The sequence below is a fragment of the Anomaloglossus baeobatrachus genome, chromosome 2 (assembly GCF_048569485.1).
Source record: "Anomaloglossus baeobatrachus isolate aAnoBae1 chromosome 2, aAnoBae1.hap1, whole genome shotgun sequence".
NCBI classification, from domain to species: Eukaryota; Metazoa; Chordata; class Amphibia; order Anura; family Aromobatidae; genus Anomaloglossus; species Anomaloglossus baeobatrachus.
In genome coordinates, this window is record NC_134354.1 from 401,950,711 (window position 1) to 401,977,054 (window position 26,344).

Below are 26,344 nucleotides of genomic sequence, written 5' to 3' on the forward strand. Positions count from 1 at the left end.
TAAGGAAGGCGAGTCGGTAGTCACCCTCATCAGTCAGCCTGAAGGACACCTGGTTCCAGCCTGGTTCATCCCAGCTACGCCCGGGTTACTCACCCTGCCATCAACTGTGAGTAAAACCCCTGAAAGACATTCTGCTTGTGTGGAGTTATTCTGCGCCTTGTGGTTCTACACACTTACACAGGGCCCTGGGGCTTGCCTCACTCTCAGGAGGCTGTTACAACTGGCTGCACCCACCATCAGCCCCAGGCGTCCCTTAATCTGCAGTAGCGGTCCCCACTGACCGCAATTCTGAGAGTGGCGTCACGACAATCCTAGATAGAAGATTTCCTACCTGTGACAAGATCCAGCCGAGTGGAGTCCCTGAAGGTAATGCACCGACACAACACTGGAGGGGCTTCACATCTGGCGTCACGAACAGGATAAGGACTAGACCTGTTCAGACAGGTGACCATGTGCCTGGGCGGTCCGCTTGAAAAATTGGAAGCGCCGCCATATTGCCACCATGAAAAGCGCGCTGAAAAACAACAGCAGCCCGCGCTGGGAGAAGTTACCGCCCACGAAGAGGTGTGGCTAACCAGAGATCCCCCGCAGAGTTCTGACCTCGCAAGTGAAGAGAGCGGAGGCGTTCAGAGACGTCGGGACAGAAAGGGAGCCAGAAGCCTGCTGCTGGAAGAGGCAGAGCAGAAACTGAAGAGCCTGCTACTGGAGGCAGCGACGAGTCCACTGCTGGGAAATCGTGCAGAAGAAGGCGCAGAGGAAATGGCGTCTGAACGCAGAAACCCAGAACCAGGCTCCGCTGCCTGGTGGTATCGGGAGCTTGCCCAGTTCTGCGACCGACTGGAGACCCGGGTCGTAGAGCAGATCAGAGAGGAACGCACGGAGCTTCTGGAGATGGCTGCAGCGGTTCAGGCCTATGAGAGGGGAACCGCACGACGAGTGCCAGACCGGACGGCGACGACTCAGACCCCGATGATACCACCGATGGGTGAGTCCAGTGTTGCCCCTGCCAGCGCGAGTGCCCCGACCCCTGCTGCCACGCCCGCGGTCCCTGAAGAGGCGCCCGGCGCGGCGACGCAGAACCAGGCCGCAGCCACGCCAGGTGCGGCCCGCCAAGCCCAGGCCGCCGCAGAGATGCCCTGCCCGGCCCGCAAAGATCCGGCTGCCGCCGCGACCCTCATCCACGCCGCAGGTGTGACGCTGACCCAGGCCGCCGCCATGCTAGGCCCGGCCCGCCAAGACCCCACCGCAGCAACGACGCTCATCCACGCCGCAGGCGAGGTGCTGAACCAGGCCACAGCCACGCCAGGTGCGGCCCGCCAAGCCCCGATCGCTGCAGCGACGCCCAGCCCAGCCTGCACAGATCCCATCGTGGCTGCGACGCCAATTCAGGCCGCTGCAGCGATGCCCTGCCCGGCCCGCCAAGAACCGGCCATAGTAGCGACGCCCGCTAAGACTCCAGCTGCGACCCTGATTGAAACTGCAACGCTGATCCAGGCCGCCGCCATGCAGGGCGCGGCCCGCCAAGACCAGGCCGCCGCCATGTCAGGCGCGGCCCGCCAAGACAAGAATGTACCTCTGTTTACCCCGGCCTGCAAGGCCAGAGCAGACACCGCTCCCCAGTCTAAGGAAGTCCCTGCTAGGAAGTCCCTGATAGGAGAGGACCCCGAATACTGGAAGCTGAAGGCTGACCTAGAGGCCCAGTTCCCACAGGAGATGGTGGACCGGTATCTGCTCCCTCCGCACACCCCCAAGGCGACTCCTGCAGCGACCACGCCAAAGAGTCCCCCGCCCAAGCCTGCTGATGAAAGTCCATCCCCAGCACTGCCACGACAGGAGTGTTCAGAAGAACTAAGGGGGAGGGGAGGCCAGAAGGCTGAGGAGCTGACTCCGGAGCCATCAGCAGTGGATTCATACCCCGAGCCAGAGATGTTGCCCTACTCCCGCTGGGACGAAGAAGACCCGATACCCTCCGCTGAAGAAGATCTGCCCAAAAGCCTCACCTGGGAGCTTGTAAGCTGTACCTCGCAGAATCCAGTCCGCAAGACACGGCGCCGTAGCAGAACCAAGCTTTCCCCTGCACCGCAGTCTCCAGAGCAGAAAGATGAAATAACGGCCAGAGACTTAGAGGAGAAACGGTTCCTGAGAAGGGCCAAAGCCCAGGTCAGAGGACCCCTTTGTCGAGGAGTAGTAGAAGACTTCAGCTTGAAATCAGGATATGGCTTCATAGTAGCTCCTGGTATGAAGGAAGGCATCTTTGTTAATAGAAGAGACGTTAGAGCCCATTTGCCCAGAGGACATCCAGGAAGGAACCTACGGATGGGAGATACAGTGGAATTCACCATGCACCAAGGAGAAAGAGGATGGTATGCATTGGATGTTACACCATGTCCCAGAAATCCCTACAGTGAACCTGCTGTCTCAACAGAAAAAGAAACAGATACAGAACAAGAAACAGATGTAGAAGAAGAAGGAAAAGACAGAGATGGAGAAAACAACAGGTGCCGCAGCCCTACAGGCCCAAGCCCTGGTAAGGAGGAATCTATGTAAAGCAAAGTAAGAAGTACAGCAAGTTACAGTTTTGACCAGTTTGCAACGTTTATAAGTTTAAGCATGTGCCCACATGAACTAATGTGAGAAACCCATAAACCTTAAGGCTATGAACTGGCTATAGCCACAAACTCTCGCAGTGTAAATAGTTACCCCAGAGGTACCACCACCAGAGCCAGCCTGTTTAGGGGCTTGGCTCACCTGCAACCAGGGAGCATGTCCGTTTATGGGGCCTTGGCTCGCCTGCAACCAGGGAGCACGCCTGTTTATGGGGCCTGGCTCTCCACCACAAAGAGGGTACCTGGTCAGCACCAACTGTGGAGGCCGCCTCTACATCCTGCCAGAAGAGGCTGAAGGCGCGGCTTCACCAGGCCAGGTATGCCCTGAAGACCACCAGCCCATGAAAGCCGCCTCTACATCCTGCCAGAAGTGGCTGAAGGCGCGGCCAACGTGAGAGGGTTTAGGGTGGGTTAACGGACTTGTGGGTGGAGGGTGGTGATGTATGGTACCTGGTGGTTTTAAAAGTTTTACAATGTTTTAATGTTTTATGCATTTTAAAATGTTGTCTTGCAGCCCGAGGACGTGCTGGTGATAACTAAGGGGGAATGTGGCGCCCCTGACCTGGTCAGGCACCACTGAGTACTGCACCCATGCTGGGGACAGTACAAACAGGTAATCCAGAAGGCTGACCGAGGTGTGACTACACAGGCGCATAGTGATCAGGTCTCACACATGTACCTTTGGGAGGACCCCTGGGGATCCCAGGAGGGGGCAAAGCCTTCACCTCCACTTGAGGAGTGGAGGGGGCGAAGCCTCCATCTGCACTCAAGGGGTGTGGTAGAGAGCCGGGTTGCTAGGTGGCGTAGGCAGGCACAAGGGGAAAAGAGAAGGAGGAGTAAAGAGTCTGAAGCAGAGTGTGGAGGAGTGAGGAGCATGAAAGTGGAGCTCAGACAGGAGCAGCAGTGCAGGTCCCACGAGTGAGCCAGTTTAGTGCAGCAGTTCAGGGGGAGCAGACGTCAGGAGCAGACCCCTGGAGCTGTTGCAGTCTGACAGCGTCCGCGCAGTGGCTACCGACGGGGGAGAACGGTCACCTAGTAGTGCTACCCGAAATCCATCTTCAGCTAAAGAGAGAGCAACGGAGTGGGAAGTAAGGAGACTGCTAGGGAGTTACCAGGCCCAAACGGGTAGTAGGTCCCAGTGCAGGGATAGATCCACCTTTCCCTGCCAAACCTGCTTGAGGGGGCACTTCACACCCCCAAGAACACACTAAAAAGTCCGCAGCCACGTCGCCACAGTTAGGGCCCATAGTTCACAGGAGGCAAGCAGCCGGAGTGTCCTTGTCCAGGCTACAAGCAAACGGACAAAACGAAGGGGAGAGAGGCTTCAGCAACTTCCCTGGGTGACCCCCATAGGGACTAAAAGTCGGGGTTACCCCAAAACGCAAAGGGCTAAGGAAGGCGAGTCGGTAGTCACCCTCATCAGTCAGCCTGAAGGACACCTGGTTCCAGCCTGGTTCATCCCAGCTACGCCCGGGTTACTCACCCTGCCATCAACTGTGAGTAAAACCCCTGAAAGACATTCTGCTTGTGTGGAGTTATTCTGCGCCTTGTGGTTCTACACACTTACACAGGGCCCTGGGGCTTGCCTCACTCTCAGGAGGCTGTTACAACTGGCTGCACCCACCATCAGCCCCAGGCGTCCCTTAATCTGCAGTGGCGGTCCCCACTGACCGCAATTCTGAGAGTGGCGTCACGACAATCCTAGATAGAAGATTTCCTACCTGTGACAAGATCCAGCCGAGTGGAGTCCCTGAAGGTAATGCACCGACACAACACTGGAGGGGCTTCACATATGTGTGTGTACATCTCATACACTTACCATCAACCTCTCTAGTTGAACTCATTCATGTTCAGTTTTCTTCTTCATCTGGAGCAGACTCCTATCATTTCTTCCAGCCAGAACTCATCTAAGCAAAAAATAACAGTGCCGCCCTGAACAAAAGGGTATGTTCACACAGTAAATCAAAAGAATGAACCGCAGTATGAGTAGGTATACTGTACATGCAAAATGTAAGTGCGTGTTCACACTGGCAATTAAAAAAAAAAATAAAACAAAGATAAAAATAATATGGACATACAGTGGCATGCAAATGTTAAGGCACCCCGAATCAAAATGTCTGTTATTGAGAACAGTTTAGCAAGCTGAAGACGAAATTATCTCAAGTCATGAAGTTAAAGATGACACATTTCCTTTGTATTTTAGACAAAAATATATATTTTCAACTTTTAAATTTAAATATTACCAAAAAAGGAGAATACAACAGTTTGGGCACCCTGTATGGTTAGTACCCAATAGCACCCACTTTAGGAAGTATCACAGCTTGTAAACGCTTTTGTATCCAGCCAAGACTCTTTCAATTCTTGTTTCAGGGATTTTCTGTCATGATGGCTTTGGGATAGTGGGGAACTGGGGCTCCTAAGCTGTTCCTCAAGCTAGGGGACCTTGTGCTATCCCTAATCTCAGGGATACTCCTGATGTTGGAGAGGCTTAAGTCTCCTTCCTGGCCCTGCTCCAGACCAGTCCTAATCTGATTCTTCCATCCCCTCCTCCCAGGGAGGGACAGGACAGGAGTGTGATGAAACCCACAGATAAAGACAGACAAGAGAAAAAACAAAACTCTGTTACACAGCGCACACACATACAAAGGTAAAAAGAGATTCAGGAGGAAAAACTAGTGCAAAAAGGAAGTATAAAACAGGGGTAAATGCCACAACAGCAATAAGCACAACTAAAGCATAACTTTCACCAGAGAGCCTGGGACTATAGATGGCATTGGTAGAATAATTTCACCAGCATAAATAGGACGGAATCAGATATGCTAGGTCTCCCCACAACATGTGATTAAAAGAGCAAGTAGACTAGCAGAGATTAATGTTAGCTAGCCTGCCTATGAATCAGCACATGGCAGGTCGACACTCTAGTCTGCCTGTGTTGATCCCATACACTAGAGAAACAATCAAGTGGAGTTTCAGAATCTGCTATCAGAACAGAGTCCAATGCCGCCATGACAGTCAATGAAGCATGTGTAAAACTCTGTGTGATATTTTCATCCATTCTTACTTGGAAAAATCTGCCAGTTCTTTGAGATTCCTGGGTTGTCTTGCATGCACTGCTCTTTTGAGGTCTAGCCACAGATTTTCCCCAAGATCAGGGGACTGTAAAACCTCCAGCTTGCTCCTTTTGAGGTCATCTATTGTGGATTTTGGTGTGTGTTTAGGATCATTATCCATTTGTAGAAGCCCTCCCCTTTTCAACGTAATTTCATTGAATCCATTCTTCCATCTGCCCGTGAAATGTTCCCCGTTCTATTGGCTGCAACACAACCCTAAAGGCTGCTTTACACGGTACGACCGATTGTGCAATTTCACAATCGATCGTTCCCGCCCCCGTCCTTTTTGCGTCACGGGCAAATCGCTGCCCGTGTCGCATAAAGTCAGTAACCCCAGTCACACATACTTACCTCTCGTGCGACCACGCTGTGGGCGACGAACGTCCACTTCCTGGAGTGGGAGGGACGTTCGGCGTCACAGCGACGTCACACGGCCGCCGGCCAATGGAAGCGGAGGCGCGGAGATCAGCGGGACGTAAACATCCCGCCCACCTCCTTCCTTCACATAGCCGGCGGCGGCCGCGTGACGCAGGTGAGCTGCTGTTCATCGTTCCCGGGGTGTCACACGGAGCGACGTGTGCTACCCCGGAAACGATGAGCAACTAAATTAAACGATATTGTGGAACCTAGCGAGCAGTACACAACTCACGATTTGTGAACGATACTGCGTCGCTAGGAGGTGTCACACAGGCCGGCATCGCCAGCGATACCGGATGTGCGTCACAAAAACCGTGACCCTGACGATCTATCGCACGATAGATTGTCTGGTGTAAAGCAGCCTTTAGGCTATGTTCACACACTGCGTCTTTTACTGCGTTTTTGGTGCATTTTTTAGGTCACAAAGATGCACCCAAATGCGTGCTTTTCCTTCTCCCAGCAAAGTTTATGAGATTTCTATTTTGTTGTCTACATTGTGCATCTTGTTTTGGCTGCATCTTGGCTGCGTTTCTGAAGATGCAGCATGTCAATTCTTTTTGCATTTTTGCCAGCGTTTTTGAGCCAGTCCAGTCAACAGATTTGACTTAAAAAATACATTGGGCAAAATGCGGTAAACACGTATCAACAACGCATGCGTCTTTGATGTGTTTTTTTTGTGGGTGCGTTTTTTGGAGCCAAAATGCTGCATTTTTGTGGTTAAGAAAATATGCAGTGTGTGAACATAGACTTAAGCATGATTGATCCAATTATGCTTAATGGTTGGTCAGTTATTAGAGCATACAAATCTCCATGCTGCATCTGCTCATTTTCATTTTTGTAATTTTTCAAATGTAAAAGATGAAAAAAAAAATTTCTGCTTAAAATGCAAAGGAAATGTGTCATCTTTAACTTTATGCCTTTTAGAGATCATTTCATCTTTAACTTGCTTAAAGGAAAGGTATCGCGTTTTTTTATTTTTGTATTAATAATAGTGATTATGGAGTCAATTATTTTTAAAACAAAATTAAATTCCCTGTTTTTTTAGTTTTTATTTAATTCTATTTTCATTGAAACACTGGGGGCTGCCATCTTGGAGTAACGATAGTTACCTCATTGATGTCAACTGTCTATGCATTGGGTCTGATAGACGGACTGCGACCCTATATTTAACACTGACACTGCTCCTGCTGTGAGCTGGACATGCACCTTGGGCTGTCCAAATCACAGCAGAGAGAGGAGATCACCGCCATCTTTGCGGAGCCCACAGCATATTCTGTGTGCTACACTTTCCCCCTGTCACCTGCTCTGACTAGGCTGAGTACTGATGATGGGTAGCGGTGATCTTGGTGTGCTGCTCCCCACCTAGCCACTCACCACCCCCTCCGCTCATCCCCAGGGTTTTTCAGCCCTTTTATCTTCGTGCATACGCTTTTCCCGTCTAGGAGTCCCACTCCTTACAAATAGTAAAAAAATGTTTTCTGAGGCCCTCCTCTTCGTCTCTACCAGGGTGTATCAGAGTGCCTCCTTTAAATTTTTGGCAGCCCTTGCACAAAGGACATATGCTCTAGCAGTCTAGGAGTCTCACTCCTTACAAATGGTAAAAACAAAATACTGAGGCACTCCTCTACATCTCTTCCATGATGTATCGGACTGACTCTTTCCAATTTTTAAAAGCCCTTGCACATAGTGTTTATGAAGCGCCCCATGGGGCAGGGGTTAGCCTACTTGTAGCCAGGCCGTTGAGGGTCAGGTCTGGGGATGTCACAGGCAGCCTTGCCCAGTTTCGTTGGCCTGAGGCTTACACAAATGGAGGGGAAAGTTGGGTGATGGGGATGGTTTGTCGTGACGCCACCTGTGGTTCGCGGCCAGGTATTTAGCTGCCGCTATAGGGATCCTCGCTGGGGCTGGTGTTAATGCAGCCAAGGTGTTGTCGCTCCCCACAGGCGGAGTGGGCCCTGGGAGGACGATGTGGGTGGGAGTAGAGCAATGAGGAATGGCAGTCCCTGGGAGTGCCGAAGTGCGGGACGACGGCGTCGATAATCAAAGTTTCAGTCAGAAGCTGCGGTTCCAGGTTTCTTTACTCACTGATTGGATGCTGCACCCCAGGTACTGGTCTCCGCCGTCATGGGCTCCGGTCAATCCCAGGTGAATCGGAAAGCCACCACCGGTGTTTCAGAGAGAGAGTGTCCTTTTTACAGGGTGTCCACGTTAGAAGTAAGGAACCCGAGCTGAGCTTCCGCTCCAAGCCTCAGGCCCCATGAAGAAGAAGAGTCCCAAGTGGTATGTATTGCTAGAACTGTGGTCCTGACTAGACTGCAGTTTGTTAGATGGTTGCACCTACCTCTACCCCAAATGGCACCCGCCCCCCAGGTGGTTGTCCTGGCGACTGGAAAGTGCCATGTCTCATGATGGCCACCCCCCGTCTGCCCCAAGCCAACTCCCTGTGTGAAGGCACCTGACTGTATGTAAGATAAGGTGTGACAACACCGATGATTAATGTGACGCCCTGGCAAAACCAGGTAGTCACAAATAGGCCCCCACATAACATCTTCCCTCACCTAGGTAACATACAGCCGACCTGAAACCCTAGTCACCCCCCTTAGGGCAAGACAGGCACACCAGTGGGCGGGACCAGGCAGTTAGGGAACGCCCACCTAGGGGTCTAGACAGCCTGGGGCGGGAAAACAAGCAGTTCTGAGTCAGATTAAGTTTGTAATTCAAGTGGAGAGGAGTGTGGGCTGGAGCAAGGTGTAGCTCCAGCAGAGAAAGTTCAAGTTGAACGGTGCCAGGGTGGAAGCGCTGGTACCTTGGCTAGGTGGCAGACGGTAGTCTCCGTCAGCAGGAGACGGGAAGACGGCTCAGCAGATCCGAGGAGGACCGGAGAAGGGTTGGAGCCCACCAGTACCGACACCAGAGACCTGACTGGAAACCGTGCACAGAGTGGGTACTCGGACCCTGAAGCCAGGACCGAAACCAGCGGCCTAGCTAATTAACCGATTGAGGGCAGGATTACAGGTCCTGTCCCAACCAAAGTCCGAAAAGCAGAAAACCACCCACAGAGAGGGATAGGGCAACCGCCAGGGCCCATAGATGCCACGGGTCAGCGTCAGTGGGCACGGCTCCTTAGGCACACAGAAAGCCGGGAGCGGACTCCTGAGTTCAAAACCAGGCAGCCCACAATACACAAAAATAGTGCAGAGGAAAGGACAGCGATCATCAGCCCGGGTGGGCGGACCAGCGTACAACCGGCCGCGGTGGCTGGCCACCAGCACCTTGGTTTACCAAAGACTCGTGTGATTCATTCAATTGTGAGTAACCAACTATCCCCTGGTCCATCTGGGCATGCGAGCCCCTGCCGTCGCCATACCCTGCACAGAGACACTGGGCCCCGGGGCAGCCATCCCTACCCACGGAGGGGTTAACATCCGGCTGCCATTACATCTCCCCTGGGTATTCCACGACAGCAGCGGTGGTGTCCCACTTCACCACACACCGTGGGTGGCGTCACAGACATTCTACAATCAATCCCGTACAAATACGTCCCCCTTTTATTCGGAGTGACCGCGCGACCCCTGGGTTCGGGGAACCCCTCGAGCCGTAACGTAGACCCCGGATCCAAGCAGCGCTGGCTGCTGGCACAGGGGCGGCACATTAACCCCCTGCTCACCTGAGATGGGCACCGCAGTACCATGTGGTTACTGGAGCCTCAGGGGCGCCACGTATATGCTTTGCAGGTAGAAATGCTCCCCCCACCCCACCTATTGGACCTCTGTGTGGCCTCACAGGTTGCATCAATGATATGTCCACACCTGAGCAGTATTAAAGCTTATATCATGCTGACAGGCTGACACCTTTCAAAATGAACAAGGACTGGATTGGCCCAGACTTCTAAAACCCACAAAATGATAGTAGATAAACATAAAATCAATTAAAGTGTTCCTTTTTTTCTGGTGTATTCCCATGCAACCCTTCCCAACTAAACAATTGTATATAGTTCTTGTTTTCTTCTTTCTTCTTCCTCCCCTCCTTGTCACGCTCTAAAGGCCGCTTTGCATGCAACGACATATCTAACGTTATATCGTCGGGGTCACGGAATTTGTGACGCACATCCGGCATCATTAGCGACGTCGTTGCGTGTGACACCTACGAGCAACCGCTAACAATCAAAAATACTCACCTAATCGTTGATCGTTGACACGTCGTTCATTTTCAAAAGATCGTTGCTGGTGATGAATGCAGGTTGTTCGTCGGGAACGACGAACAACAGCGTTCCTGCGTCCTCCGGCAACGAGGTGGGTGTGTCGTTAATGCGGCTGGTCTCCGCCCCTCCGCTTCTATTGGCGGGCCGCTGTGTGACGTCGCTGTGACGGCGCACGAACCTCCCCCTTAAAAAAGAGGTTGTTCGCCGCCCACAGTGACGTTGCTAGGAAGGTATGTCTGTTTACACGTCCTAGCGATATTGTTCGCCACAGGCAACGATTTGCCCGTGATGCACAAACGACGGGGGTGGGTGATTTCGCAAGCGACATCGCTAGCGATGTAACTGCGTGTAAAGAAGCCTTTACTATCGTGATTGCACCAGACACCAAGGAACCCCAGACAAGCGCTCCCACAAACAGGGTACACCAGTAACACAGTGTAACGGGGTGCCAGGGGTGCCTCGGGGATTGTAGTCGTGGCCCCTTCTGCTAGGCTTACCCCTGGCTCCGCCGTCACTATGGGGACAGGAGATGTCATGGTGGGGCAGAGTGTGGTGGTGGTGGTGCAGGTGTTGTCCGGCGCACAAACACTCTTCAGGCATGGTTCAATGCAAGTAACAAACATCTTTATTCTTCACAAAGTTCCACACGAGCCAATAGGATGGTGATACGCTTTCTTTAGCTGGGGAAAGCCTGTCCCTGCGTCCCCTCCAGTGGGGATGTGCCTGACTACTCCTCTTCGCCCGGCTCCCACTTCTGGCTACCCACAGCCCGGACCCACACCGGACTGCTTCACCCTATGAGGTTCCACCCGCTCCTGTTCTCTCCGGCTTTCTTGTCCTTCAGCTCCCACACTCTGCCCCGGCTCTGCTGCTCCGCTCCCGTCCCCGAGACAACTGCCCTCCTGATCTTTTCCTTTCCTTCACCACCCTTGCTCTCTCCTCCCCCTTGCTTCTGCCGGCTCCTCCTCCCCACTGTGGTGACAGCCGTCCCACCCGGCCACTAGGGGTACCCTAACACAATACACATGCAAATACAAATAAAACATTTTTATTAATAACATTTCCGGGTTAACTATGCTCCCTTTGTAGGGGGTCTGCCCACCCCCTACAACAGTAACAATGATGTGCCCTGACGCTAGGGAGACAGGGGTGAGGAGTCATCTCCTGCACTCACCTGAGGCTGTATCGGAGTGCCTCTTCCTTCTAATTTTTGCCAGTGTTTCCATTGCCCGCATAGGTTTTGTGGGTTTCAGAGTTGCTACTTCATGAATTAAACAAGATGTGTCTGACCATGTTACATACACCAAATGGCCAGATAAGGTATTACATTTTACCGGTGAATGTTTTTTTCACCATTGAAAGAAATGCAAAAACACTAGGTATGACCATAGCCCAAGAGGTGGAGGACTCTGGATTTCTTTTCTCTTTTTTTAATAACATTTCCGGGTTAACTATGCTCCCTTTGTAGGGGGTCTGCCCACCCCCTACATACCTCCCCTCTTAAAGCCTGAGCCTCCCGGCAAGGCTCCCATCTAAGAATCACATTTTTAAAACTAGGCAAAAACATGTCCGATGAAACTGCGAACCTGTCCACAGGAGGGTGCCTGAAAGAGGGGCACCAGTCCAGCGCCCGGAGTTCCTTCTGGAAGCTCCCGGTCTTAGTTGTGCCCGGAGGCTTGGCAGCGCTCCCGGTCTTGGTTGTTAACAGCAGGAACGCAAATAAAAACTTCTTCTTTTCTGCGGCGCGGAGGAGCCCCTGGCTCAGTTCAGCAGCAGGCCCTCTCCGGACTCAACAACTTTAACGGTTTTTTAACCAACACACCTTCTTCCGGCTCGGAACAACGCCGGTGTCTAACACAAAACAGGCCGCCATCTTCCGGTCTGGATGCTTACTCTGGATGGTAGGCCCGTTGCCATTCCGCTCTCTGGGCCTGTACGTACTCGGACAAAGACTGCCCGGGCAACCGGCGCAGCCTCCGGAAAGGCTCGTAGCTAATAGGCTGCTCCGTGGTTCCGGTCTCCGGCTTGGGCTCCTCAGTCCCCGGCGGGGGTGATGGGGTCGCTGCGCGAGACGACGGCGGGCTGCCCATAACAATGACCAGATGGGTCGTGATGTTCTGGTTGATCGTCAGCACCGGCGGGGTTCCCTTCTCCGGATCAGTACTCTGCCGGGCATGACTGCCGGAGCTACAGCCAAGGTACGTTGCGGGTGGGAGGTTTCGGCCAATACCGGTCTTGGCTGCGACCGCCGCCGGGACTGGTGTTCCTCCCATTCCAGCTCTTGCTGCCACTGAGCAGCCTCTTGTGCGGTGGGCACCCGGGTCACCCCAACCGCAAACAGGCCCCAGCAACCTACTTCCCTCAGGAACCGTACCTTCTCTCCTTGGTACAGGGTATGTAGGCGCTGCGGGAGGCCTTCCGTGTCTAGATGGACCCGGTTGTAGAAGTAGTCGTCTCCAGTCTCGCCGTCCCGGATGAAGCCGTATCCCTCTCGCTGGTTGAACTTCACCACCACTCCGGTGGTCTACTGCTGCTCAAATTCCTCGCTCCGGGGACCCGCCATCATCTCCCGGGCGACGGTCTCGGCGAGCAGCCGCTCTTGTACTGGATCCGGCTCAGGTGACGGGGACTTTCGTGTCGGTAGTACTGAAGGCTGAACTGGGTCCCAGTAGAAGCCCCACTCGTCTTTCTCCAGTTTCCGGGCGTAGATTTCTTCTGGAGACAGAGCTCGACTAAGTGTCGCAGATCCCACCGCGGCTGGCGAGGGAATGTCTGGGCAGGGGTATGGGGCTCCCAGCATCCGGCTCCCCGACGGTAGTTGGGCGGTGTAGGTCACCCGGACCTCTGTGGTGGTTTCTCCGGTCAGGGCGTCCCATGTGGTCACCCAAGTTACTTTCGTGGCTCTTCCCGGTCCTCCGGGTACAGCCGGCAGATTGGCAGGGAATCCCTCCGCAACCACAATCTGCCTCGGGTCACTCTTCTCCAAGCCAGGCGCAGGGTGTAGTCCCTCGGCATTTTCCATCTTGCTTGGGGAATGAGGCTCAGGTAAAGGCGTCAGGGTCGGTGTAGAAGCTGGAGGAAATGGAGGCGGGCTTGCTTTTCCCGCTCTTGAGCATACTCCACCCCCAGTCTCACACCTCAGGTCGACCCTTCCGCGGCGGCACTTCTTTCTTCTTACAACACCGCCCACTTCACATATCTTCTTACGTGCCCTGGGACCGGCACCTCCCCTCTTTGGGCGGAGTACTCCGAACTTCTTTTTCGGCACCGGCCAGCCCCAGGCTCTTCTTTTGGCGCCAACTTTTCGCGCGCTTTCTGCATCTTCACAGACGACGGCCATCTTGCCGCCATCTTGTGCCTGGTCCAACGCTGCAGGCACTGCTTCTTCTTCCCACCATGGGACCGGGAACCTTCTCCAATAGTCCGGATCTTGGGCCCTAGGCACCACTTGATCTCCATCTTCTTGTGGGTCCCCTTGCATAAAATCCAGATCCTGACGACTACGCCACATGTAACGGGGTGCCAGGGGTGCCTCGGGGATTGTAGTCGTGGCCCCTTCTGCTAGGCTTACCCCTGGCTCCGCCGTCACTATGGGGACAGGAGATGTCATGGTGGGGCAGAGTGTGGTGGTGGTGCAGGTGTTGTCCGGCGCACAAACACTCTTCAGGCATGGTTCAATGCAAGTAACAAACATCTTTATTCTTCACAAAGTTCCACACGAGCCAATAGGGTGGTGATACGCTTTCTTTAGCTGGGGAAAGCCTGTCCCTGCGTCCCCTCCAGTGGGGATGTGCCTGACTACTCCTCTTCGCCCGGCTCCCACTTCTGGCTACCCACAGCCCGGACCCACACCGGACTGCTTCACCCTATGAGGTTCCACCCGCTCCTGTTCTCTCCGGCTTTCTTGTCCTTCAGCTCCCACACTCTGCCACGGCTCTGCTGCTCCGCTCCCGTCCCCGAGACAACTGCCCTCCTGATCTTTTCCTTTCCTTCACCACCCTTGCTCTCTCCTCCCCCTTGCTTCTGCCGGCTCCTCCTCCCCACTGTGGTGACAGCCGTCCCACCCAGCCACTAGGGGTACCCTAACACAATACACATGCAAATACAAATAAAACATTTTTATTAATAACATTTCCGGGTTAACTATGCTCCCTTTGTAGGGGGTCTGCCCACCCCCTACAACAGTAACAATGATGTGCCCTGACGCTAGGGAGACAGGGGTGAGGAGTCATCTCCTGCACTCACCTGAGGCTGTATCGGAGTGCCTCTTCCTTCTAATTTTTGCCAGTGTTTCCATTGCCCGCATAGGTTTTGTGGGTTTCAGAGTTGCTACTTCATGAATTAAACAAGATGTGTCTGACCATGTTACATACACCAAATGGCCAGATAAGGTATTACATTTTACCGGTGAATGTTTTTTTCACCATTGAAAGAAATGCAAAAACACTAGGTATGACCATAGCCCAAGAGGTGGAGGACTCTGGATTTCTTTTCTCTTTTTTTAATGTGACTTACATGCAAGTCATTATACAGGAAAGAATGTTTAACTTTTATCCTGTAAAATCAATTTTATCTTTGGTATTATTTGTTTTTTTATCACTCAGTAAAAGTGGTATAATACTCTGACCACATTGGTCCCAAGAGCGATCTGGGAGTCAGATATGCATCCAGGTATCTTCCCGATACTGTACAATTCCATTTGAGCACTGTTTCCATCCATTTCAGTAATTTTCTGCCCCCCCCCCAGACCTAATGAGGGCGTCTGCTGGAAAAATGCTTGAGTTTCCTATTGACGTCCGTTATACTCGTTACGCAAGTTGAGCCGGTCTGAGTGGCCAACCTACTCGATTCAATTAACAAACACTCTAGCATTTTACTACTCGATCATCACTAACAAGAACATGTCCTGTTTTGATTTGATTGATGGATCAAAATAACTTATTTAGTGCAAGGGATTTTGAAAAAAAAAAATGGAAAGGTCTTGAATGTTATATGTGTGTCATCTGAATTCTTCACCAAGTAGTTGATAAGAAAAGCTTTGAATTTTATTTTCACAAAAGAAAAATGGATGACGCATGGATTGTAATAACTAGCATATGCATCAAAAATAAATCCAGCCCATCGAAAAAAAAACAAACTTGTTTATGTAAGAGAAACGATGGGTTACAAAACTGCAATTTTTGTTTTTGATGTATTTATTTGAGTCAAGCTTGGGAAGGGATACAAAACATGATAGTAGGATCAGTATTTCCTAAATACTTTTCCTTTTTATTTGTATGTAATCTAGTGATGAGTAAGCAGGTTGGAGGCTCAATTCAAGTAACTAGTATAATGGAAGTCAATGGGAAACTCAAGAATGTTTCTGGCTACTTATGTGTGTAGATGCAGAACTAGTGCAGACATTTCTGCTGCAATAGTTACCGTAATGTGTCCACCCTTATTCTGGAATCACTTACTGAATCTGTATATCCAAAAACATGTAAGAAACATTTGTGTTTGTCTTCTACCATAACGTTACTTTTTGTCTTCTATCATGATATACTAAACACTAAACTATAAGAAAAACGTTGATTTATACACTCTATTGAATCAATATTCATAATGTTTTCCTGTATTCTTTCCTTCTATCACTGCTATACTCTATCAATCATCCAAAATTGTACATAATAAAAATCACTTCAAAGGAATCTGTCAGCAGGGTTTTGCTATATAATCTGAAGGCATCAGGAGATGGAGGCCAAAATACAGATTTCTGCAATGTGTCACTGATTCCATACAGTGAAGATTTTATCACCAGGAGATTATCACTGCCTGGCCTACATGGCAACTGAGCCCTTTTCTGACCATGCCCTCTCACTGATAAGCAGCTCACTGTCAATAGACAATGTACACAGAAGCTATGGTGTGGGTGGGGTTAGATTTCTGAGCTCTGCTATATCTAAGAACTCTGATTGTGTCACAACTGCAGTACACATAAAACTAAGTGATACATCTTTGGAATCAGGGTCTCTTTTCCTACATTATGCTGCTCTCCGATGAGGTAGTAAAAACATAGTGACAGATTCCCCTTAATGCACAAGAATAGTCTATGACAATTTTTATAATCATATAACATAAATACAAGTTACAGTACAATGTTGTTAAAATATATTTTCTGTTTGCAATCAAAATTTTAAAAAGTTAGAATTAAAAAATATTTTTATTTTGTATCCTTCAGTGAAGAAGAACTTGCCGACATACAAGTTTGTTCAATAGATCTTTCAATAGCCAGAGCAGAACAAACTTTGAGATCAACAATGTAAGTATATCCATCATCATTTTTCTTGGCAAAATAAATTGGTTCCATATTGTAGATTTTGAATTCTATTTTGCTTTGAAGAAATGGAGCAAATTCTTACCATATAGAGAATTTAAGAGAGACCAGTCATACCCAGATTAGGCTTATGCAACTCTTGCAGTAGACTACTTAGATACAGTGGTGTAGCTTGGGTGGGTAGAGGGAAGGAGAGGGAGATTGCTCTGGCTGCAAAATTGTAAGGTCAAAAATTAAAAAGTAGCAGTGACATCACTAGCACCAAAAATCTGAGGAAGTTAGGGAAGTACACATGCCTTGGACTTCTATCAAGTGCTCCAGATGTCTGGGTAAGCGGCACTTTGATGTGTATCATCATAAGGTTGATACAGATGTATCTTGTGGTGGAGCCTGCCTCATCACTCTCCGTCACTTTAATGCCACATGACAATGATATCTGTGCATTACACCACCTGTGCTGGCCACTCTGTGTGCATGGGAGAAGATCACATAAGTCGCTCAAATTAGGTGAATATAACCTTAATTTTTTGATGGGGGTTGATACAGAGGTGGCATTATTATTTTTGGAGACAGCACTCATAGGCATCATTACTAGTGATGAGTGAGCACTAAAGTGCTCAAGTGCTTGTTACTCAAATCGAGCAGGTCCAATGCTCGAACCTGCTCAATTCGAGTAATGAGTATAATGGAAGTCTATGAAGAACTCCAGCATTTTTCTGGCAGACCCCCATAGGAGGGCTGGGAAAGCAGAAAAATCGCTGAAATGGATAGAAACAGCACTCAAATAGAATTGTAAACAGCATGGGGAAGATGCCTGGACAATTCTCTGACTAAGGTAGCTGCTAGGAAGTAAAACATTTAATTATTTAAAAAAAAAAACAGTGTGGGGTCCCCCCATTTTTGATAACTAACCAAGGTAAAGCAAACAGCTGCGGGCTGGTATTATCAGGCTGGGAAGGCCCATGGTTATTTGGCCCTTCCCAGCATAAAAATAGCAGCCTTCAGGAATCCCAGAATTAGCATATATATTAGATGCACCAATTCTGGTGCTTCATCTTGGCTCTTCCAGATTGCCCTGATGTGGTGGCAATAGGGGTAATAGGTTAATGGGGTTGATATCAGCTGTGTATTGTCAGCTGGCATTAAGCCCAGGAGTTAGTAATGGAGAGGTGTCTGTTAGACACCCCCATTACTAACCCAGTAAGTGTAAAGTTAAAAACACACACACAGTAAAAAAAAAAAGTGTTTATTTGAATAAAAACTCCTCCACACTTTCCCTTATTCACCAATTTATTAAAAAAAATTCGCACAAAGCTCTGACATAATCCATGATTCACAACTGCAATTCCAGTGACTATGAATAGCAGTAAAGAAAAGCTATTCACTGCCGCCGGATACGACGACACTCATCAGAGCTGTCAGGTCTTGCCGAGCGTCATCATACCTGGCATCTGTGAATAGCTGTACTTTACTACTATTCACACTTGCTGGAGTTGCAGTTGTGGATCGTGGATTACGTTGCAGCTTTGTGGAACATTTTTTTAGTTAATTTGTGAATGAGGCAAAGTGTGGGGAAGTTTTTACTCAAATAAACAATTTTTTCTCATGCCTGTGTGTTTAACTTTACACTTACTGGGTTAGTAATAGGGGTGTCTGATAGACTCCTCTCCATTATTAAACACTGTGCTTGATGATAGCTGACAATGCACAGCTGACATCAAGCAGAAAAATATTACCTTGTTTGCCAATGTACCAGGGCAATTATAAGAGTTGGGGTGTAATGCCAGAATTGGCTCAACTAATGGATGCGCCAATTCTTAGGCAGCTGTTGTCTGATACTTTTAGGCTGGAAAGGGCCCAATAACCATGGGTCTTCCCAGCCTGATAATATCAGCTCACAGCTGTCTGCTTTACCTTGACTGGTTATCAAAAATAGGGGAACTCCACGCCATTTCTTTTAATTAATTTGTTTATTAAGTTAAACCAAGTTAAAATACACCCTTTAGTGCCCCATGAAAGACACTAAAGGGTGCAAGTGTATGTAAATCCCTGCATATATGCCTGCTCTAATCTAAGCTGTCCCGCCTACATCAACTCTCCCTGAACTCTACCAAACATCGCATACCGGGTCTCAAATAAGCCAATCACAATAATGACTTAAACATGTGAGGCAAGGACTCAAGCATGGCGCTCAAGCACCCACGATATTCAACCGAGTACTGAACGTGCCCAAGCGCTCTGATGGTCGATCGAGTATCGGGTAGTGCCAAGGATGCTCACACATCACTAGTCATTACTTTTATGCTAGTTTTAGGGAGGTATTAACCCTTTAAACTACTGCTATTAGGAAATAATATGCTATAGTAGCTCAGAAAGGCACCATATAGCAATGTAAAGGGTTCTTACAGTTCGGTAGAATTATATAAGCTATCAGAAATATGCAGTAAAAGGAATATCCACATAAACTGTGTCCACCTATTGGCGGGAAAGTAATACATACAGTACATGGATATACAACAGTAATGTCTAGCAAGTTATAGAATCAGAAGTGGCTGGTGACATCTACCATATTTGATAAGCAAGAACCATAGTAGTAAAATAAATACTTACTATTAATAATTAGTGGAGATTATGGATTTACGGCTTTCACATAAACTCTGAGTAGTCATTTTGTTGCTACATCTTCCATCCTCGTTAGTCTCTAATAATCTAGTCTTGTACTTTAATCATAGCCTTTTTTTACTATTATTTTTATTTCCTCTGAACTACTCATTTATATTACTTGTTATGTGCTGACTTCTATAATTACTGTTTTACCTGCTCTACAGCAAATGGTGGTATAGAGTTGTATATTGACAGATATGCCATTTATATTTTAATTTGGGACTAATTATGATCACCAATTTTACTTCAAACTATAAATAATATCACCACAGCCACAGCCTAAAATTTAATGTATCCGCAGGGATAACAGAGTAAAGTGGAATTCCGCAGACTTGTGGTTGGAGACAAGAGGACAGAAGCATGTTGGTTTTAGAAACAATATGGAGAAGTTGGAAATCAAGGTACTTCAAGCCTGCAGATCACTGCGTGTTAGAGCAGATCGTAGAGCCTTACGTGAAAAAGTAAGTACTTGACCAGCAGACATTTTGTTTGCCTATTGTCCTTTCTTACCACTTTTAGAGGAAAATGACTCTGGTTAGTGTTTCTGAAAAGCACAAACTATTTGCCTTTCAAGCTTCTGGCACGCCCATGGGGCTTAGGTTTTTTCTCGTCACCGGGCCGGTTTGGGATGTCACAGTGACCTGGCCCGGTTCCGTTACCCCGTCGGTGTCAATAAAAGATGGAGGGGTTGGGGATGTAGGGAGTAGTTGTCTCATGACGCCACCTGTGGTGTGCGGCTATGATGGGAGTCGCCGCTGCGGAGAGGCTCTATCACTTCTGGGGCAGATGGTAACACAGTTCAAATGTTGCAGCTCTCCACAGGTAGAGCTCGCCCACAGGGAGGATGATGGTGGTAGCAGTCTATGGTGCCAGAACACAAGGCTACGGCAAAGATGGGGACGACACAGAGGCTGCTGTCGAAGTTCTTTTTACTCACTTCAATGTCGTCACCCTTGAAGTGCTGGTTTCCACCATGATGGGCTCCAGTTGATCCCGAATAGTTCGGAAGTCACCGCCGGTGTTGTGGACTGTGTCCCGTCTAACAGAAATCCCTCCACGCCAATCCTGGACTGTGGAATGGGTCATGGGTGCTCGCTGCATGCTCCAGGGACCCTGGAATCCCCTTCAGGTGTAGAGAGCCCAGGCTGAGCATTCTGCTCCAAGCCTATGGCCCCGTGCTCCCCTTGCTTTTCCTGAGAGGAGATGTTGTCTGGACCGCGGTCCCAACTTGACTTACTATGTGTGAATGTTGCTCCTACTTTCCCCCCAGTGTAGCTCCACCCCCCAGGTGCTGACTAGTGAGTGGAAAGTCCCGTTTCCATGACGGCAACCCCCAGCATCTACCTTAGCCCAGTCCCAGTGGTTGGCTACTAAGCTGTGTGTTGTATGAAATGTGATAAACACCAGTGATGACCTCTTCCTTACCGAGGATTAATACTGTACCTTAAGTGAGGTGCAGTACTCTGTGGCGTCTGAAGCCGCAGGGGCGCCACACTTCCACATGATAACCAGCAACCAAATGAGAAATACTATTTCACTAGCAAAATGAGTGGCAATAATCTTCATAATAAATACGTGAAGCACCACTCCAGTGGATTACGTTTCTTTCACACTGAAGTGGTGCTGTAAATGTAAGCCCCCTACCCCCTGTCATATTCTCACCTTGGGCAAGTTTCACCTCTTACAGACGCCGCTGCAGTGTCATGGCGCCATCTTGGATTAGTAACTTTTATATGACAAGGAGGACAGTGTGGACCGAAATGCCATATAAAAAATAAGTTTTATTCAATACATATTGAAATACATACAAAAACACAAACAGTTAGTGTAAATACTGATGTCATAGATCATACTTAGAAAAAAAACAAACAATATGAGTTGACTACACAAAGTAGACAAATACATATGAAAAACATTGAAAATGCTGTAAATCCATATTAAGTGTATTAACAAATAAAGTGTTATAAAATATCATAAAATAGTACGAGTTACTAGTTAGTGGATAGTTAGTTCATAAGCAGCTAAAGCACATGCCATGCACCATGTTCCCATTGACGAAGCGAGCATACTAATACACGAATCGCGCGTTGGGGCATTTTTCTGGGGCCCCCTGCACCACCAATCCTTTACTGCCGTATTATCGGGTATTTCGGTGCTACATCACTTGAGCTCTCCATATATGTATTTTTGGAGTGTAGCCATGTATTCCTCATCAACCTTTTCCACATGACGTGGTGCGTGTGTGACGCCCTGGCAAAAGCCAGGTGGTCACAGATAGGCCCCTGCATTACACCTTTCCCTCATTAGGAAACACACAGCCAACCATTAAACCCTAGTCACCCCCCCTTTGGGACGGTTGGACACAACAGTGGGCGTGGCCAGGCGGTTGGTGTGACTCGCCCACCCCAGGGCTATGGGACACCCGGTGCCGGGCCGGACTAGTCCGGGGGTAGTCAGTGGTGGCGGGGCCCGACTCCGTGGCCCTGGTGGGTGTCAGTTTAAATATGGCTGGTGACTTGGGAGCAATTAAAGTATTTGTTTTGTGACGCCACCTGTGGTTTGCGGCTATTAAGCCGCCACTGCTGTGTGAGGCCTCCGGGGTGATGATACGGCAGCAATGGTGGTACTGCTCCCCACAGGTGGAGCGGTGCCCCGGGGACACTGTTGGTGCTCGTGAAAGTCTATGGTGTTGTGTGGATAACACGGTGCAGGGCCGACAGGCAATGAAAGAACCAGGCACAAACAACAGTCTCTTTACCTTCTCCTCTTTTACTTTAAGAACAGTCCAGTCCTGGGAGACTGTCACAGGTGGTCAAGGGGATCCGGTCGGCCTGGAAGTACTTGGGGTGATCTTTTTGGCCAGCTGAGTATGAGGCCTACTCCTGTTCTTTTTTTTACTATTATAGGACCCTGCTCTCTGGATCTAGCAATGGCCCTCTTGCGCTGGGACCGGTGGTACGTCCCTTTCCTTCTGTGGTAGGCTGCGCAGGCCCTCTCTGGTGCTTCTCTGCTGGAGTCCACACCGGGCCCTGATGCTGCAGCTGTACCTTCGGGCTGTTTATGGGCCAGGTGCTTGCAGCTCTCCTGCCCTTCGGATTCGGCTACCAGGGAGTATTTTAAGCCCTGGTGGCCACAGACTCCGATGTCCGAGTCTCTTCGCTGCCTCTCTGCTACTCCTGCTTCCCTGGGCCAAGCTGCTCCAGCTCTAGGCCCCAGATCCACAGGACAGCACACTCTGCGTCTGCTTGCTATCACTTCTCTCTACAGACTGAACACTACTTCCTCCCTCAGGTCAGACTTAAGGAATGCTCCCTGGAATTCCAGGTTCAGAGCTCCCCCTGCTGACCGGAGGGAGAACTGCGTTGGATGTTAACCTTACTGGCCAATGGACCTCCCAATTACCTCCAGGCTCAGCATTAACCCTTTGGAAGGGCAATGCTGTTGTGGCGACCAGGTCCTGGGGCGCCACACTCCCCCTTAGTTAAATTCAGTACTCCCGGACTGTAGAAACAAAACATAACATGTTAGAACATTTCATCCCATTATGGGAGGCGCATTATTTAAACGCTACAAACTTAAACACTACTATGAGAGTCCAGTGTGGCTCCCTGCCGGGTGTCCATTACACTGCTCCATGGGGGACCCGTCGCGATCAAACCCCCAACGTAGGCTCTGGGCGTGCGTCAGAGCATTGATGACCCCACTCTATGCACGACGGGTTTTTCTTCAGGGGTGTGGAGCACACTGGTGCTAACTATGTACAATTAGACCAGGTCCTGGGGCGCCACAGGTGCACGCCCACCCAGAGGTTTAGACAGCCCGGGGGTGGGAAAGTAGTGAGTTTGTCTTGGAGTTCAGTAGTGGAGGTCAGGCCTGTGTGTCAGACATGAAGTAAACTGACAGGTACCAGGGTAGGAGCCCTGGTGCCACAGGCTAGGAGGCAGACTGTGGTCTCAATCGACAGGAGATGGGAAGACGACTCGGTGGAACCGAGGTGGACCGGGCCAGGGTTGGAGCCCGCCGCTACCAACACGGGAAACCGACCCGGAAACCGTAGCACAAAGGGGGGGTACTCGGACCCTGAAGCCAGGAATCAGAACCTACTGGAACTGGTTAATTAACCGATTGAGGCCAGGACTAGAGGTCCTGTCCCACCCAAAGTCCCTCATAGAAGACAACAGCACACCGATTAGGAATAAGAGGTCACCGCCAAGGCCCATAGATCCCACGGGCCAGCGTCTGCGGGCACGGCTCCTTAGGCCACATCCAGCCGGGAGCGGACTCCTACGTTTCATACAAGGAAGTCTTTTCTACTAAAAACGGTGCAGGAAAAGGATAGAGACCACCAGCTGGGTGGGGGATCCCGAACACAACCGGCTGCGGCACCGGCCACCACCACCTTGGTTTACCAAAGACTTGTGTGTTTTCCTAACTGTGAGTACAACAGCACCCTCTGCGGTTGTCATTCCCCCCTGCACCAGAGCCATCGGGTCCCGGGGCCACCATCCCTGCCCATTGAGGGGTTAACATCTTGCTGCACAACATCTTCCCCGGGTGCCCCATAAGAGCAACGGTGGTGTCCCACCTCACCACACACCGTGGGTGGCGTCACAAACCTATTACGGCCCAGCCCTTATATCTACGTCCCCCATTTTATTCGGCGTGTCAGCGAGACCCCCAGGTCCGGGGACCCTTGAGCCACCACCCCTGAAGGTCCGGATCCGAGCAGCGGCGGCTGCTGGCATGGGGGCGGCACACATGTAGCATGCTCAAGGTGCTTATGCGCTACCTATCCAGTAACTGGTACTATTTTATGATACTTTATGTGTACAGTGCTCCTTGTCATATAATATGCACATGTGGACATATGCTGCAATACCATACTGAAGTCTATGTACCTTTGTCTCATGGTAAATATTTTCAATAACTCCTTCTGATGGATTTTGGGTGTTTATTATATTAGTAATTTTTGACTGGCCGGAAGTCAGAAGTTACGTCACAAGTCTATGGGTGCATGTGAAACATCAGACTGCACTGATGACATCTGAGTGCAGTCCAATATCCGCAAAGCAAGCAATGGAGAACATAGAGAAATTAATCTCTCCATCTTCTCCTCACCTGTGATCCGATTCTCGCATAGGAGAAAATCGGAGTACAGTATAATGACGCTTGGCACAGCAGAGTTTGAGCCGAGTGTCATTAGCATATTGTATTGAATGCCATACACTAGTGTGACCTAGGCCTTAGGCTGAGGACCTTGAAATATATTTGGCATTTCTAATCAATCATAACTAGTTATGGTATTTAAGCAATTACTTTAAGCCCATCAGAGATTAATCAGCAGTTTCATAGCGTGTTCAACAGCATATCTCCTTTAATGAAAGTATACAGTATGTCTATGTTATTGCAAATGTCTTGGTTGCATGTAGAAATACAGATTGTAAAATATATTAAAATTTGACATACTGTATTATGACTGTTTATTGCATGTAGGCTGAAGAAAAATCCAGACAGAATAAAGAATTCAGGGAACTGTGTGCGAGGCGTGCACCGATTTTCTGGATACCCCTCAGGGCACATTGTGTGTGGGAAAGAATGTCTGTCACACTGGTCTGCACTGTGCTGGGGACTCCTAAACCAACCGTCCAGTGGTAAGGTGGCATCATTTATTTATGTTGCTTTTATAGGGGCACACATAAAACACACTGCTGAAGGCCTCCTTCACATGTCTGTGTTCCTTGTCCTTGTGTTGCTTGTTTTCACACATACTGGAGACACATTCACACGCTTACTCATTAAATTATGTGTGGATTTCCACACCTGCATGCTTTCACACGGTCCATTTGTTTGTATGAACCATGTGTGTCTGTGTGATCCACAAGGAAACATGTCCATTTTTTAGTGTCAACACAGATGACAAGGCGATTAGAAGTGTACGTGTCCATGAAAAACACATACAGCCCACGGATGGCATCTGTGTATAATCCGTGTGACATGGACCAGATATAAATGCATTCAGGAAATGAATCATTTCTGCGTGTTAAAGATCTGTAAAGATGATAGATAGATAAATAGATAGATAGATTTACAGCTACTAACCAAAGAAATAAATAATTAAAAGAAAAAACGACGTGGGGTCCCCCCCTCTATTTCTGACAACCAGCAAAGGAAAAGCAGACAGCAATGCTGGCTGGTATTATCAGGCTGGGAAGGCCCATGTTTATTTGGTTCTTCCCAGCCTAAAAATACCAGCCTGCAGCTACCCCAGAAGTGGTGCCTCACATTAATAGCTCCAATTCTGGCACTTTGCCCGGCTCTTCCCCATTGCCCTTGTGCAGTGGCAATTGGTTCATGGGGTTGATGTCAGCTGTGTAGTGTCAGCTGGCATCAAGCCCTGGTGTTAGTAATAGACAGATGTGATCGGACACTCCTGTTACTAGCCCTCTAAAAAAATAAAGACAATAAATAATTTATTTCAATAAAAACTCACCCAAAACGTTCCCTCATTTACCATTTTGTAAAAAAAACAACAAAAAAAACCATTTAACTCCACCATAGTGGGCTGGCATTTTTAGGCTGGGAAGGGCCCAATAACCATTGACTTTTCCAGCCTGTCAATACAAGGCTCCAGCTGTCTGCTTTGCCTTGGCTGGTTATCAAAATTAGGGGGTCCTCACATTGTTTTTTTCAATTAATTATTTATTTGGTTTATAGCTGTAAAATCTATCTATCTATCTAAAAAATAGAAAACAAAACAGTCGCACTCTGCTATAGCACAAAAATACACTACCGAATGAAGAAATTGGAGGTATTTAGAATATTAGAACGGCCATTATAATACTAGCCCAGAGCCACTTCACGGCACCCTCCTTTGCTGGGTCCTACTCTACACTACATCTTTTTGGGCTTCTTAAAAATCTACACAAGATCAGCAGGTGACCACAAGAGGCTAATGAAGATGGCGGGAGTTGGAGTGCAGAGCCAGTCAAACAGGGCATCACTCCACATTAAATATAAGGAAAAAAGAATGAAA

General features: G+C 49.2%; 1 protein-coding gene across 1 annotated transcript in view; it reads left to right on the top strand.

Annotated features, from left to right (window-relative positions):
* Nucleotides 1–26,344, top strand: part of MYOM3 (myomesin 3) — a 284,293-nt gene that overhangs the window by 38,277 nt on the left and 219,672 nt on the right. The window contains exons 4-6 of the mRNA XM_075336099.1: nucleotides 16,552–16,632; nucleotides 19,613–19,772; nucleotides 24,805–24,962. Coding sequence (XP_075192214.1) covers nucleotides 16,552–16,632; nucleotides 19,613–19,772; nucleotides 24,805–24,962 — 399 coding nt within the window. The remainder of the gene's footprint in view (nucleotides 1–16,551; nucleotides 16,633–19,612; nucleotides 19,773–24,804; nucleotides 24,963–26,344) is intronic.